The sequence below is a fragment of the Syngnathoides biaculeatus genome, chromosome 4 (assembly GCF_019802595.1).
Source record: "Syngnathoides biaculeatus isolate LvHL_M chromosome 4, ASM1980259v1, whole genome shotgun sequence".
Lineage (NCBI taxonomy): Eukaryota > Metazoa > Chordata > Actinopteri > Syngnathiformes > Syngnathidae > Syngnathoides > Syngnathoides biaculeatus.
Window position 1 is genome coordinate 3191250 of NC_084643.1, and position 16208 is coordinate 3207457.

General features: G+C 44.6%; 1 protein-coding gene across 6 annotated transcripts in view; it reads left to right on the top strand.

Moving 5' to 3' along the window:
* The window catches only part of LOC133499506 (rabphilin-3A-like), a 25342-nt gene extending 10656 nt beyond the window's left edge, over positions 1–14686 (top strand). For all 6 annotated transcript variants that reach the window (XM_061817597.1, XM_061817599.1, XM_061817596.1 and 3 more), the window contains 17 exons: positions 2905–2995; positions 3346–3477; positions 3583–3712; positions 4786–4869; positions 4941–5088; positions 5214–5261; positions 7957–8142; positions 8217–8390; positions 10134–10213; positions 10601–10675; positions 11422–11531; positions 11622–11748; positions 11841–11897; positions 11998–12152; positions 12344–12425; positions 12534–12630; positions 12718–14686. In XM_061817597.1, coding sequence (XP_061673581.1) covers positions 2985–2995; positions 3346–3477; positions 3583–3712; positions 4786–4869; positions 4941–5088; positions 5214–5261; positions 7957–8142; positions 8217–8390; positions 10134–10213; positions 10601–10675; positions 11422–11531; positions 11622–11748; positions 11841–11897; positions 11998–12152; positions 12344–12425; positions 12534–12630; positions 12718–12848 — 1827 coding nt within the window. In that variant the 5' untranslated portion in view covers positions 2905–2984 and the 3' untranslated portion in view covers positions 12849–14686. The remainder of the gene's footprint in view (positions 1–2904; positions 2996–3345; positions 3478–3582; positions 3713–4785; positions 4870–4940; positions 5089–5213; positions 5262–7956; positions 8143–8216; positions 8391–10133; positions 10214–10600; positions 10676–11421; positions 11532–11621; positions 11749–11840; positions 11898–11997; positions 12153–12343; positions 12426–12533; positions 12631–12717) is intronic.
* The last annotated feature ends 1522 nt before the right edge of the window (positions 14687–16208 follow it).

Below are 16208 nucleotides of genomic sequence, written 5' to 3' on the forward strand. Positions count from 1 at the left end.
TGCGATGGCGCACGGGTGCATATGTGCCCGTCAAATCACAGCGACTGATAGAAATTACTGTACATTATTTTTGTGGCCATAGAACTGCACCAATTTGTAATGCGAGAGGAAACTATTTGAAGCCCAAAGTCTGAGCTGCACACAAGATTATTCATATGACGCCCTAATTGTAGATTAGCAAGACTGTGTGACACTTTGGTAAAATTCAGACTGAATGGCCTCTTTAGTCCCCTTATTTTGGTTTTTAGTTTTTGATCTTGTTGAATTGAGTCATGTTGGACTTCCACGCTTGTGTGAATGATCACAGAACAAGACGCTTGCTCGCTCAAGACGTTTTGATTTCTGTGAGCCGGATGCTCACACACTCTCAGCCAGTGTCTTACGGCTAGTACAGCAAGTTTGTTGCTATTCTTTCAGTCTCACTGGCAAGGCACTGACAGATTATGGCTCACGAGGTACGAGCGCTGATGCACCATGTAGTCCATTAAAGCGATAAGCCGCGCTGGAATGGTTGTATGGGAAAAAGTGTTGACGAGAGAAAGCTATTGATTTTCCGGATTTGCCTTATCACTGTTGATCCTTTTTACGGCTATGCACTCTCCTCGTCATGCGCCATCACTATTCTCAACCTACAGTACAATTCTCTTGAGGTTCTGGGTTGCGGCAGCCTGCGGGTCTTCACAGCAAGTTGCGACTTGCCCTCAGGACTTGCTGACTGTACTTTATCTTTGCCAATTTATGGCATTCAAGGCTGAATTTCAATGCGGTGCTGCCCGCCATCCCCTTTAGGATCCATTGCATTTGGAAAGGATTCACAGCACTTCACCTTTTCCACTTTTTATGGTGCAGCCTTGTTCTTAAATTGATTAGATTTTTTTTCCCAATTAATTCCATACTGTGGTGAATTCAGTTGATTGGACATGGTTTGGAAAGGCACATAATTATTACTATTATTATTATTATTATTATTGCTATACATTATTGCTTGTTTAAAGTTATTCTGCACTTTTGTTAATTAAAAAAAAATGTTTCCAAGCCTGGGGGGCGAGCCGCTACAGATACGGCAATGCACTCTCAGCCTAGCCTACTGTACTACAAAAGCATACATTTTATGCAAAAAAAAAAATATATTTCTTAAATTAGTTCATTATATAAAGTATTTAAACTATACATGTATTTCTATTATGCAATTTATTATATTTATTATATTTATTAATTGCAATGGGAAATATTGATTTGGATTTCAAACAAATCACTTCTCGAACCACCTTCTGGAATCGATTGTTGTCGAGAACTGAGGTTGTACTGTACTTGTCTCTCATGAGAGAAAAATTCTCCTGACTGATGAGACGATGATTGAACTCTTTGGTGTGAATGTCAGACATGGTATCGTGGAGAATCATACATAACCTTGGCCAGTACTATCCGTACAGCAAAGGGCGGTGGGGGGGAAGCATCTTGCTTTGGGGGTCCTTTTCAGTGCAGGAACTGGGAGACTTGAGGGAAAGGTAAATACTGACATCCTGAATGAAAACTGCATTGGTAAATTACCAAATGAGCGGCTACGAAACACTGTGGCTAACCTCGAGAGGCCCAGTTAGAGCCCAGACTTGAATCGGATGGAAGAAATCTGAAAAGGGCTGCGCGCTGATGTTGCCCATGCAACCAGATGGAGTTTGGGATCTGCTCTAAAAAGGAACGGGCAGAAGCGCCCAAAGATAGGTGTGCAAAGCTTCTGGCATCATATTCAAAAAGAGTTCAGGCTCTAATTACTGCCAATGGTACATCAACAATGTATTGAGCGAAAAGATGTGATTACCGTAATTCCCGGCTTACAGAGTGCACCTGGTTACAAGCCTCGGCACAGAGTTTAATGCTAGCGCGGGGCTAGCGTTAAAGTTTTTCTGTGTACCAAGGCTTATAACCAGGGGCGCTAACCCTAGCGCCGCATCACCGCATAAACGTTAATGCATGGTTGAAAGTGTGTGTGGGGGGAAAAAAAAAGTCGGAAATTACGGTATGTAGTATCTACATAGGATATCTTAGTTACATTTTTTAAAATACATTTGGCTGGAATCTAACAAACATTGGGCAAATGGAAGCAGAATACAAAACTGCTAAATTTGATTGTATTTTAAAGGTCAGAGGTCACTGATTGGACCAGAGGGCCTGGCTCAAAATATAACTTAGTTCACAATGGTTCAATCACATCGAACTTATTCAAACGGGCAATCATGTCGGAACACAAAAAATGGTTAAATGACTTCAGATTCACGGAGAAGGCTTGAGACCACGTTTGTGGTGAATGTTGAATTGGACTGCAAACGGCACACGGGCCCAACTTTGAGCACCGCGTATGTAACTGAATAAATTGGAGAAGAAGAGTTGGCTGGACAGTAAATATGAAACCTTGCAGTTGGTCTTTTTTTTTCCCTCTATTTCTGGCCTGCAGGTTTATTTGACGCAAGCAAATGAATCGAAAAAGTGATGATAAACTGAATCATTGATTTATGCGCGTGGTGGTGGTCGTGAATGTGAGATCCTCAATTATTCAGTTTGGAGTCAATCTGCAGCAGTGAAATGTATGTGCAGAGCTGCCAATTAGGGCTGTGCAGGGTTCTGGCCCATTTAGACCAAATGTCCTCTCTGATGACTGAGCAACCTGTAGTTGCCGTTAAGTTGGTGGCGCTTTAGATAGAAACAATGCAATGGCTAAATGTGCCTACTGGAGGATTTAAATCAGACCTAATCATTCTTTTAATGACTGCTTATCACCCCCACCCCCCGTCATGCCCCTTCCCTCATACACCAAATTCCCACAAATTAGGCACCGCAGATTCTTAACTTTTCGTGTCACGTCTTCAATCTCGTTGTACTTTCACGTTGCATTCGTGTGTCTCGCAGAATGTGTTAGCGGTGCCGTGACTGACGGGGCGTCGAGCAGCACCTCGGATCGCTGGGTGCCCAACGACGGGCAGAGAAGCATGCACGCCGGGTGAGCGCGATGATGAGCACGCATTGTCGTCATTTGACTGTAGACTAATCGTTTGTTTCCACCTGCATCCCTCTGATGTGTGATCTGTGACACAGTGATAAAGAGCAGTAAGTAGATAACACCTACGCTATCTGTCTCATCTCCCCCTTCTACTGTTTTTTTTTTTTTCTTCCCTGGTCTCAAACTGTAGAGACGGCAACACAATGGGTTTGTACACTAATATGAGAAGCATATATTTATTGAACACATGCAGCGTTTGTATATTCTATGTTGCACGTGTGTTGAGTTCCGATTTACGCTGAAGCACGTGTGATTTTGTTTTAATTGAAATGACATCATCTGGCCGACAGGGGCAGTCGGACCATGCAGCCAGGGCCTGGCCCCGGTTCTGCTCCGGACCTGACAGATGAAGAAAAAGAAATTATAAACGGTGTGATTGCACGCGCTGAGAAAATGGAGGCCCTGGAGCAAGAGAGGATCGGGTAAGACACTGAATGGAAATGGCGTCGATTGTGTCTGTGGATGTTGGATTTTCACAGGAAGTCATTTGAAATGAGGCGGCGGTTAAGTCAGGTGTGCTTCCGCAGGCGCTTAATAAACCGCCTGGACGACATGAAGAAGACCGTTTGTGGTGATGGGCTGTCCCGATGTGTGCTGTGTGGGGAGCAGCTGGGCACACCTGGGGTCAGCTCAGTGGTGTGCGAGGACTGCAAAAAGGTGAGCGCTGAATAACCACAAATGGCGGCTTCTTCAGAAATTGCTGCGGCGGGTGCGCTTTCCTGCGAATGCTGAGAGATGCTCCTGCTGTATTATTCAATTGAAAGCAGAGCAATCACAGAAATCCTCAGATAGCACCAGAGCAACCTCATTGGATGCTTCAAAAAGTATCGAAGCAACACGATACTGCTTACTGCTCGTCTCTCAATATCTGCATTGAAATGGGAATTTGTGACGCAAGTCCTTTTGGAGGAAAAACTTTCTTCAGCTCTGTTTGATTCAAGCCAACAGTTCATCCATCCATTATCTACTGCTTTTCCGGGTCGATCGCGGGGGAAGTAGCTTCAGCAGGGATACCCACACTTCCCTTTCCCCAGCCACTTCTTCCAGGTCTTCCGGAGGGATCGCGAGGCATTCCCAAGCCAACCGAGGGACATAATCTCTCCAGCGTGTCCTGGGTCGTCCTCAAAGTCTCTTTCCGTTGGGACATGCCCAGAACCCCTCACCTGTGAGGCGTCCTGGAGGCATCTGAATCAGATGCCCCAGCCACCTCATCTGGGTTCTCTCAATGTGGAGGGAGGAGCAGAGACTCGACACTGAGCCCCTCCTGAATGACCAATCTTCTCACCCTATTTCTAAGGGAGAGCCCGGACACCCTGCGGAGGAAACTCATTTCGCCTGCTTGTATCCCGGATCTTGTTCTTTCGGTCACGACCCACAGCTCATGCCCATAGGTGAAAATAGGAACGTAGATCGACTGGTAAATTGAGAGCTTCGCCTTTTGACTTAGCTCCCTCTTTACCCCAACGGACTGATACAAAGTCCGCATCACTGCAGACCCTGCACCGATCAGTCTGTCGATCTCCCGCTCCATTCTTCCCTCACCCTTGAGCAAGACCAGAAGATACTTGAACTCCTCCACTTTGGGAAGGATCTCATCGCACGCCACCCTTTTCCGACTGAGTACCATAGTCTCGGAACAGACCCTTCACCCATCAAATAATCGACGGTGTATTTGTTGTAATGCTTCGAACGTCTTGCAGTCGGGCATTTCTGTTTTTCTCATTCTCTAGAACATGTGTACTAAATGCGGTACCCAGTGCGGTAGCCGACCCCGTGCTGTGTGGCTGTGCAAGATCTGCAGGGAACAGCGAGAGGTGAGTGCCCCATAATAGGAAACAAAGACCTTCCTATAAGGACGCCCGTAACGTGTATGGTACCTTCTTAGGTGTGGAAAAGGTCTGGTGCCTGGTTCTTTAAAGGGTTCCCCAAACAATTCCTTCCTGCACCCATGCCATTGTCGAAGCCGAAAGAGCAACGCGGCCAGGAAGGAACCTCCAAACCCAGCCAGGAGGCAACTGCGCCTCAACAAGTTGGTGCGTGCCGGAGCCCCGTATTATCGCGCGTTGCGTTTCCAGTCTGTTTTGGTCATTACTCATTTTCAGCTACTTGTAGATCCTGCAATCCACATCGCAAGCGTAACATTTATTTTCTCTCTCAGGTCAGGGTCAGCCTCCTGCAGCCGACAACCAAGTTTCATCTCAACCAGGTATCATACGCTGATAATGTGTCTCATTTCTTTTCATAGAATTATTAGCATTATTTTAGGCACATTTGTTGCATGGAAGGGTTAAATCCTTAATGATTGTTACAGTGCATACTCGGTTCTCGAATTTCCCCGTTCTTGGACAAATCTGTTTTCGAACAAAAATTTTGAGATTTTTTTTTTTTTTTGCTTCTGTTTTCGAACGAAAATTGGTACTCAAACGTTTTTTCTTCCTATTGAGGACTATTAACCCCCAATTGTGGCTCCAAAGAAGTGAGACTAGCTAAGTTCTTTGGGAAAAGAAAAGAACTTGCAGGGGGCGAGTCACCCCCACCGAAGAGATTTGATACAGTAGTTGATAGTTTTGCATTGCTTTTATATTGTGAACTTTAATAATGCTCTGTTCCATTAGCATTTCTGCATTTTTGTTTTGTTTCAAAGATTTCGTTAACTCGAGTTACGAGTTAATGTTTTTGTATGTTACTTTTTGTAAAAATAAAAAAAAACTTTTTTTTTTGCTTTTCATTATTGCTTGTTTAAAGTTATTCTGCACTTTTGTTAATTAAAGTTTACAAGGTTGGGGGCCGAATTGCTAGATACGGGAATGCACTCCGAGCATACTCTACTATTAAAGCATACATTTTAAGCAAAAAATAAATATATTTCTTCCAACTATACATGTATTCCTACTAAGCAGTTTATTATCAGGAAAAGCTAAAAAAAAAAATGCTTTAAAAAGCCAAATGTTTTAGGCCTGGAACGCATTATTTCTCTTTCCATTAATTTTAATGGGAAATATCGTTTCGGTTTTCGAACAAATCACTTCTCGAACCGCCTTCTGGAAGGGATTGTGGTTGAGAAGCGAGGTTGCACTGTATCACGGACTACGCAGGAGACCAATGCTTTAAACCCAAGAACATTTATACAATTTTCTTTTAATAATTCAACAAATGGGCTCAGTCTCTGTGCTAGAATGGTGGCCCAGATCGTTCTGCTGCAGTCCAAATCCCTCAATTGTTGAACCTTCAAATTAATCGGCACCAGCCCCCGCTTAGTCCGTAATCTCTGTATTAATCCTGTTTGGGAAATTACTTGAAACTTGACCTTTTTCATGTTCATTGTATGTCATTTTGTTTTGCTCTAATCACAAATGCATCTTATCAATAGCTACTGCCAATTATGTTTGTAATGAACTTTTGTTTGTTTTGGAGTCCGGGGTAGGCTTTAGCCTTCAGAACTACCTTAAATGTTGATGACAATTCACTTGTGAATCGCAGTTACCATCATGTCAACAAAGATGGTCTCTTGAATCAGAGCTCTTTAATTACAATTAAGACCATCATCCACCCATTTTCTTTGCCGCTTATCCTCACGAGGGTTGCGGGTGGTGCTGGAGCCTATCCCAGCTGCCAACGGGCAGGAGGCAGTGTACACCCTGAACAGGTTGCCAGCCAATCGGAGGGCACATAGAGACAAACAGCTGCACTCACAATCACACCTACAGGCAATTTAGAGTGTCCAATTAATGTTGCGTGTTTTTGGTATGCGGGAGGAAACCGGAGTGCCCAGAGAAAACCCACGCAAGCACGGGGAGAACATGCAAACTCCACACAGGCGGGGCCTGGATTGAACCCGGGTCTTCAGAACTGTGTCTTTTTGAAGACTGTATTCGATTTATGAGGGATGGGCACGGATGGCAAAAAGAGTCTGGCAGCTGCTAGCAGGGAGCTACTTCCTTGGCACGGATGAATGCAAATGGCTACCATTTTGATAAGTTACTCAAATCACCTGTAATTATTTTGTGATTTCTCGTGATAATTCTGAACAATATTAATTATCAATGTGCAACACTTCTATAAGTCCATTTTCAAATGATCCATTCCACAAGTTTTGTAGAAAATTCTCAATGTCCCATCGTGCTCATCGGCCCACCATGACGGGCTGGTCATGTGGTTCGTAGGGGCGACGTGGTGGCCGTGGGTAACCATTTCGGTGACCCTGCTTTAAATGCTACTTGGGAGTACACACTGTAGCCAAAAATCCTCATCAGATGTGTCAACTTCAAGTCCTGGGAGGCCCAACAAAAAGCGAATCAGATAGATTTATACATGCCATGCTCGAAATTTCAAAATCCAATTTATATTTGCAAAAATCCTTCAACCAGGCAACGTTTTGCTACTTGTCCCTCATCCAATTTCGATGAATTTGTTCAAAGTGGAGGATCACTTTCTTGTTGGCGACGCACAGCAATTTCTCCAGGAGCTTCTTCTGCACGTTCCGCTGCATGTAGTGCGGTTAGCCATTTACGTCACTTCTAATGAGCGGTTATTTGGGTTACCGTTGCCCATTTATCAGCTTTCAACGCTTTTGACATCTTCCGTTAACCTCAACGCATTTTCAGCCGGAGAAGTGCCGCTCAGTCCGAATGCACGGAACACTTTTGTCACATGACTTCCTGACGGTAGACAAGCTGGAGAGTATTTAGTATTTTGCATGTATGTACTGTAGTTGACTGCTGTAGCTTGTTGTAGTGAATGTAGGTCAATGCCTTTGAACAAAAAGCAGCAACATCAAAAGTATCCAGAGACACTGGGGACTTATTACATATTCTGCTGCAGTGAGAGCCTGAAGTGCGAATATGCACATCTCCCTGGTGAATAGTGTGCGTGTGTGTTGACTGTATTGTGCTTATTTTTAGGAACAGAGCTGAAGGGCCGCGCCGGCTACCCACCTGTGGCCCCGAAGCCAACAGCTGTTCGCATGGCCACGGGCAGCGCTGACCCTGAAGAGGCAGAGCAGGGAAGCCCGGTGGTGATGAAGAGGATGGTGCCCGTTCAAAGCTCCAGACCGCCGCACGCTGCGACGCCTTCTACGGCTCCGCAGGGTGAGGGGCGGCCGCGCCCTCATTAACTCAACTCAATTTGAACCAAAATCGATGTCCCGCATGTATGTTTGTAGGACGTGAAGGAGGCGCTTACTCTTCTGGCGCGATCCCGTCAGAACAGAGAGTGCCTCCTGCTGTACGAGAGGACAGAAGGCAGCCCGCCGCTTACGGTGCTCCTCCTGGCCGAAATCAACCTCTGCCCGCTGCGCACCAAGAGGAGGCCGACGACTACGACTCCGATGAAGCCAGTGAGTACTTCACGTGCTTCCTACATTCAGTGGCAAAACACTCAAGAACTTTACCAGGGAGACACTCATTTAAAATGAAGCACATTGCAATGGGAATTGACGTCTTAGACTGTAAGGGGACAGTTCAATGGACCTTTCCGATGGCGATCTTAAGCTCCGCCCCCTTAGCCATGTCCCACAAGCTTTCAAAATGGCCATTGAACAGAACATGTTTGAAGTCGATTCTCTATCGTGTACTCCAGATAATATTGGGGTATGTTTTTTGGCAAATGCGTCAGACTTGTCCAAGAGAGTTCTACAGAGAGCTTCTCAACTATTTCACGCAAGGATATGTACACAGAATTAAGATTTTGGACGGAGCAGGACGCAATGTCAGAATTACAGCGAAACGTTTGATGCCTCACAAACATATTGAAATCCAACAGGATAAAATAATGGAATTGTACTGCGCAATGTCAAGCAGGGTGAGTACTTTTTACTTGGAACAACAAATATCATTGTAGTATCAGTGAGTTCGGTTCAATTTTCTAAATCTAAACAATGGTGATTAACTCAGTCAGTACCGTAGAGACCAGATGAAAAAGTTTGACTTGGCTCGTAATGGAACCCAATGCTCTGTCTTCAAAGTCCGATGTGATACAAATAGGCAAATAAACATTTCTCTTGCATGACATTGCGCATTTACGTATCACTAACGCGACTCTTCGGGATAAAACGTGACACACTTCATTCGGAAGGTCAGTGATACACTAACAAAGTGAAAGTTGTTCTCCTGCAATGTATAAAGCACTGATAATAATTCAATCAAACTCAGAGAAGTTACTTCTCCCTCCCTTACCTTCGAACATACAGCCTTGTTTTGTTGATATTGTTCACATTTGGTTGTACGTGTGCTCTTCCGCGAGCCTTCATCCGTCATAGACACTTTGTCAACTGTGTTTTAGGCTTTGGAAAATGAATCAACCGGGCCCCTTGCAACCTAGCAGGATATCTTTCATCAGAATTGCACGTTTCCCATCTGAGGACCATTATCTTCATAACATTAACTTTTCCAAGCGCACGCTACTGACAACCAGCATTGCTGGTAGGACAATATGGCGAGAGGGGCGTGTCGAGACAATGCGGCTATCTGATTGGCTATCATTGTACGAGTGATTGACAGGTCGAAAAGGTCCAATGGAGTGATGATGTGGCCAGAGAAATACTCTTTTGCACAAAGTTTGCAGAATAGACTGACAACGGAAATAAGCACCCCAAGGTATTAAAAAGACGGAAATTCATACTCAAGGAGACTACAAAATGCTAAACCCATCATACATACAGTACATCATGTGTAACTACTTCCTATATGCATTTTATGTACCACCATTGTTCAAAATGAAATTCCAGCATCATTCACTGTGCAGTTAATTAAATATGGATGATGTGATTATTCCAATGAGGGCAGAGCTGGACTTTCTCTCCAACTCGCATCCAAAAGCAAAATGCTACTTTTAGTTTAATGTTTCGAAAGCACGCTCCCTGCCTCCGTGGTCCCTTAACATATTAATCAGTCGGTGAACTGATCTCGCGCCGAAAGGCCTGCTTTGCTCCGCAAAAGCGGAACCGAAAAACATTAAGCATGCATAGAACACATAGAGCACAGGGTATGTATTTGTGATGAATGATTAAAAAGCTGACACCACAAAGAATAAAATAAACAACAATGACGTGTGCTGACTTCTGTCGTGTTTTTTTTTTCAGCCACTCTGGGCTCTCTGGAATTTAGTCTGATGTATGATCAGGACAGCAACAGCCTCCATTGCAGCATCCTCAAAGCAAAGGTGCGACCGTCCTCGTTTCGTATTCCCACCGACGGAGGGTTCCACCCAAATATAAAGCCCTCGTGTCGATTAATTAATGAAGCAAAACCTCCTTTTCGGTGTGATCAAATGGTAGCGATGAAATGCAAATCAATGCATGTTTGTAGTTTGACAAACCAGTTACGTAACACTGAAGTTCAGAAAAACAGATCTCGGTGCAAGCGCATCAAATTTCGACTGTCTTGTGTGTGTGTTCATGGAGGAATTCATTGCTGGACATGTTTAAGTAAGCATTTATTTTAAATATTGCACCTCCTAATTTTTTTTTTTTAAATCTTGTCCCCTCAAACCTCATTTTTTAACATTCTTTAGATTTGATACAAGTTCTTTTTTTTTCCCCTTCTCCAGGGCTTGAAACCTATGGATTCAAATGGACTTGCCGATCCTTACGTCAAGCTTCATTTGCTGCCAGGGGCTAGCAAGGTTAGAAAAAAAAAAAATAAATAAAAAATAAACCCCTTTGCTATATTTCTTTAGAAATATGCACGGATAGTGTCTAGGCCACATGGTGGTGCAGCTGTACAGCGTTGGCCTCACAGTTCTGAGTACAGGTGGTTCCAATCCCGGCCCCACCGTTGTGGAGTTAGCATGTTCTCCCCGTCCCTCCGTGTGTTTTCTCCAGGCACTCCGCTTTCCTCCCACATTCCCAAAAACATGCATTCATCGGAGACTCTGAATTGCCCCTCGGCGCGATTGTGAGTGTGACTGTTGTCTGTCTCCATGGCAACCAGTTCAGGGTGTACCCTGGCTCCTGCCCGATGACAACTGGTAGGGGATCCAGCACTCCCGCGACCCTTATGAGGATAAGCGGCTCAGAAAATGGATGGATAGATGGATGCATGAATAGATAGTGTCTATGGCACATGTGCATAGACTCTATGCACATAGACTGTGCACATGAAAGAAAAAAATGAGGGACAATGACTTTGGGTTTCTGGCCTTCTCTAAGCTCAAGCCTGCCACCATGTGGTTATGAAAATATCAAATCATTGAAAAAAGGTGTGGTATCCAGAGAGGGGCAGTGGAATAAATTATGTCATGAATATGTATGTCTGCTATAGTTAGCACACAAGGCACTTTAGTAGAAAAACGAACGAAAACTTGAAAGCAAGCACGGTGAGCTCTTGCGGCATTCGCATGCCATCTTCTGATTTCCTCATGATTAACAGTCAACAAAGCTGCGCACAAAGACCCTGAGGAACACCCGGAACCCCGCTTGGAATGAGACGCTCACCTACCACGGTCTGACGGATGATGACATGCAGCGCAAGACCCTGAGGTGCAAACAGCAAGTAGACTCATTCAGACTCGTACTGCAGCGCCAGTCCGTTCTCAACGGGCCTCCTCCTCGTTTGGCGTTTCGGCACAGGCTCTCCGTCTGTGACGAGGACAAGTTTGGCCACAACGAGTTTATCGGCGAGACCCGAGTGGCGCTGAAGAAACTGAAGATGAATCAGAAGAAAAATTTTAACGTGTTTCTGGAGAGGGTTGTTCCGGTGAGCGAGGATCGTTTGCAATGTTCCGATGTTCTCATCTCTTGGAAAAAAAAGACCTGAACCGCTGATGTGATCTCTGCTCCTACTCACAGACAAAGAGAACAGCGACAGCAGGTGGAACTCGAGGCATTTCCCTCTATGAAGATGAGGTGACCTTCCATTTTGAAAAGCGACCCATTCCCGTTAAAGTTTCTCACAAAAGCTCCTCATAAATGTGACGTTTTTGTTCTTACTTTTGTTTCCCTCTAGTCTGCAAAAGATGGCGGCGAGGTAGAGGAACGCGGTCGCATTCTCATCTCCCTCATGTACAGCACCCAGCAGAACCGCCTCCTCGTCGGCGTGGTGCGCTGCGTTCATTTGGCTGCCATGGATGCCAACGGATATTCGGACCCGTACGTCAAAATGTAAGTCGGAGACGGCGTTGGAAATGCGGACGCGCCGCAACGAGTCAGGCTGCATTCCTGCGTGACATTCTTGTAGATGTTTTGTTTTTTATGTAGTCTATCTAGCATGAAAATATTTTTTTTTTGTGAGGAAGTATGCAAGTTACCACAGTTGCAATGTTTTTTTCAAATCCGCTGTCTATGGTTGACAGAGTTCTGAAACCGGACATGGGGAAGAAGGGCAAGTGCAAAACTCAGATCAAGAAAAGGACTTTAAATCCAGAATTTAATGAGGTTTGATTGATAGCATGAGTAAAACTACAAATTTGATTTGATTCCATACGAAATAGATATGATGACTACAGTATTAGGGAAAGTGTGTGTGTTTTTATTCCGTTTCAGGAATTCAGCTTCGATATTAAACACAGCGAACTGGCGAAGAAGACTTTAGACGTCTCCGTGTGGGATTACGATATCGGGAAATCCAACGACTACATTGGTAAATATTCCCGGAGGATTCCCTCGGCGAAATCAAACGGAAGCGCGAAGGAATTGAGTCGTTCACACTTGAATCCCCTCCCGGCAGGTGGCTGTCAGCTGGGCATCACCGCCAAGGGCGAGAGGCTAAAACACTGGTACGAGTGTTTGAAGAACAAAGACAAGCGGATCGAGCGCTGGCACACCTTGATGAATGAGAATCATACCGCGAGTGATTAACTACCTGTTCCACGCACAGCATGAGCGAAAACCTCCTCCACCCTCTTGATCTGCATTCCCCTCCCCGTGCACCTTTTATACATATATACTATATTGCCTTGTTTTATCATGCGTTATATTTCATCATCTTTATTTTTCTTTTCTCTACCTGTGCCGACTTAAGCTGCCTCTGAGCCTCCCACTATATAGACAAAAGTATCCACACGCGCATCTCGAATCACTGCACGAATCCATCAGGAGTCGGACTAAATCCCTTTCCTCTCCTTCAATCGAATATAGATAATTCTATAATTCCAACGTTGTGGAAACGGTTTGGGAAAGGCAATATTCCGTTCCAGAAAAGTCCATAACTACATGGTTGGATGAGTTTTGTGTGGAATAACCTGCACGATCCTGCCAAACACTTTTTGGAACAGACCGAGCAAGCCATCAGGCTTTTGCTCATGTCAGACATTACTGTATAAATCTCTGACCTGGCGGATGGCCTTTGGGACGAATGAACAAAAAAAGAATCTTGCAAAAACACATTCCAATATGACCAGAAAAGCGGAAGTTGTTTTAACTTCCAAGCGGAACAAACCCAATTCTATTTTCTTTCATTTTTCACTTTAGGCGCTGTGATCAGGCGCCCATATGATTTTTTTTCTATATAGTGTTCAATGGTTGAGATAAAGGCTATTTATGAATTAAAAACAAACTCCAGGGTAAAAATAAAAATTAAAAAAAAAAAATCTCAGTCCACACCTGTGGGTCCCCCCCCCCCCAAAAAAAAATGCATTTGCTGGCTGTCAGGCACATGCCAAATAAACATGCGTCGTTATAACTCCAAGCCGTGTGTATCAGTGGCTTTCAAACTGGTGGGTGCGTCCCGGCGTGTTTCAGTTCCTTCCCGCTTGACACCTTTTCTATCCCCCCCCCAATTCCAATTTCTAGCGCTATCAGCTGCACTCGCTTTTACAATTTTCAGTCCTAGCACCCCGCCCAACCTCCCCATTGGCACACCCCAAAAAGTTTGAAAGCCACTGCCATAAGCCAAGCTAAAGTACAGAAATTCGAGGAAGAGGGGGAGTCGTACACGCTGTCCCAAAGTAGAGCTACATTTCATCTTCATTATCCAAAAAGTCAATTTTCAGTGACGTTCTGTACAACGTAGATAAAATGCCGTAGATTCTGCAAAACCGCCTGGACTCGGCCAACAATTTCGTTCATGTACTCGACACAAAGAGTTGCACAATTGTACAGTGTTGCGGTGAGCCTGAGACATTGTTGCTTCATAGGCGTTGAACCAAAAAAAAAAAGCAATATGTTTGTAGCACCCGCGCTCACAATCATTACTGAGGCTCCTAAAGGCAGAGCGCTCATGCCTAAAAGTTCGCAAATGTCTAGCGTGTTCCCGTTAAGATCTCGTGTGATTTAGTCACACGGCGGGAGTGTAACACTTGAACTGTACGAGCATGTCAGACAATACTGAACATAATGTATATAACCATGAAGAAATGTTTACATACTGACGATACATTGCTCAGGTTAGGATAGCATAGAAATATGACGCATAGATGACTCATAAGTATTTGGATCGTTCACCCGTTGATGTTAATTTGTGATTAGAGCACATGAAGGTAAATATTAGGCGTATATGTGGTTCTTTCGTTTGTATTATTTAAAAGGGGAAATCCACTGGTTTGCATTAACAATGTATCCAATAGGTCATGTAATATGTACTCTATTTTGACAATGTGGTGTTAAATCCTCTCTCGTTTAACAGTGTTTTGAGAAGATTTTTATCGACAATTTCAAATTTTCAGGGGCGCTGCCGCGACAAAGGCTCGATTACATGGGACACCATTTATGTCCCGTGCTGATTTCTCGGATTTATCCTCATCTGATGAAGAAATAGCAGTATCAGTTGATTGGGAAGACAGAGGAATACTTCCTTACAGATTTGAACCTGTGGCTGTAATTAATGTTGAATATTTGGATGGTTCTTCGGACGGGAATGACGCGGAGTCTGACGAGCGAACTTCAGCGGCGGCGCCCGCGAGCTGAGGTTCCAGGCGGCGGAGGCCGTTAGCCCCGGATGCAGAAGCTACCACTGAAGCTCCACTAAAGGGCTGCGGCGCCTGAAAGCTCGGCTCGTGGCCTGCCGCTGGAGCTCGCTTGTCAGACTCCGCATCATTCCCGTCCAAAGAACTATCTGCGGCTGCCGGCCTGGAGCTTCTGGGGGGCCTTTGTTTATGCACTTATGCCACACGTCGGCCTCCGAGTAGTATGACTCCGCGTCATTCCGCCCAAAGAGCCATCCGAATATTCAACATTAGTTACAGCCACAGGTTCAAATCTGTATCGACGCATTCCTCGTCTTCCCGATCAACCGATACTGCTATTTCTTCATCTGATGAGGATAAATCTGAGAAATCGGCGCCGGGCATAAATGGCATCCCATGTAAATCGAGCCTTTGTTGCGGCACGGTACGCGTCCCATCCGCGTACGTAGGTCATGTGACTGGCGAAAATGGCAGCGCCCCTGAAGATTCGTAATTGTCGATTTTAAAAAATCTTCTCAAAACACAATTAAATGAGAGAAGATTTAACATTACATTGTCAAAATAGGGTACATATTACATGACCAAATGGATAAATTGTTAATGCAAACCAGTGGATTTCCCCTTTTAAGTGTGTGGTAACTAACGCAGGTTTTCTATGTTTTACACTGTACGCACACGAGCGTTCACTCCTGAGCAAACGAGCCGCGAAGCAAAGCTCATTTGATTTATTTGTCGTAAGTGTGCAGCCTTACCTGCATGCACTGTGCTTGTGACTCTCATGTGCCTGTGGCAGTCGTGGCCCACTCTTAGCCTACACAAGAACATTTTGCACAACGCAGAACGAACTCTGCCACACCCTCGCAGTTCATGGCTTCGGCGTGTAATCAACAATCACAGCAAAGCACACCTTACCAAGTGGAATGACCTCAACTTATACGGCTCTTTTGCAAGTTATTCCAAGTACAATACCGAGAAATTCTATGCATGACGTTTATTGTGGCACAGTATACAACTCTACATAGAGATACGGTATCTGTACATATAGTCATATACTTTGAGAATGATGACAATTCTATTCATGTTTACATCTCTTTCCATATTCTGCATGACTGGCACAGTTTGAATAAATTGACGAGCATATAATCACACGGCCCTTAACAGGTGGCAGTTGCAGATTTGAGAGAGTCACATCGTTCGTCCCTGTCTTGTTGTCTCGGTACAACAACTCGGGCCCCCCCTGTGGCAGCGTGCAAGGCACCTGCCAGTAGCATCTTGTACGAGATTCTATTTTGTGCTGCTTTGGCCGTCGTGGTCA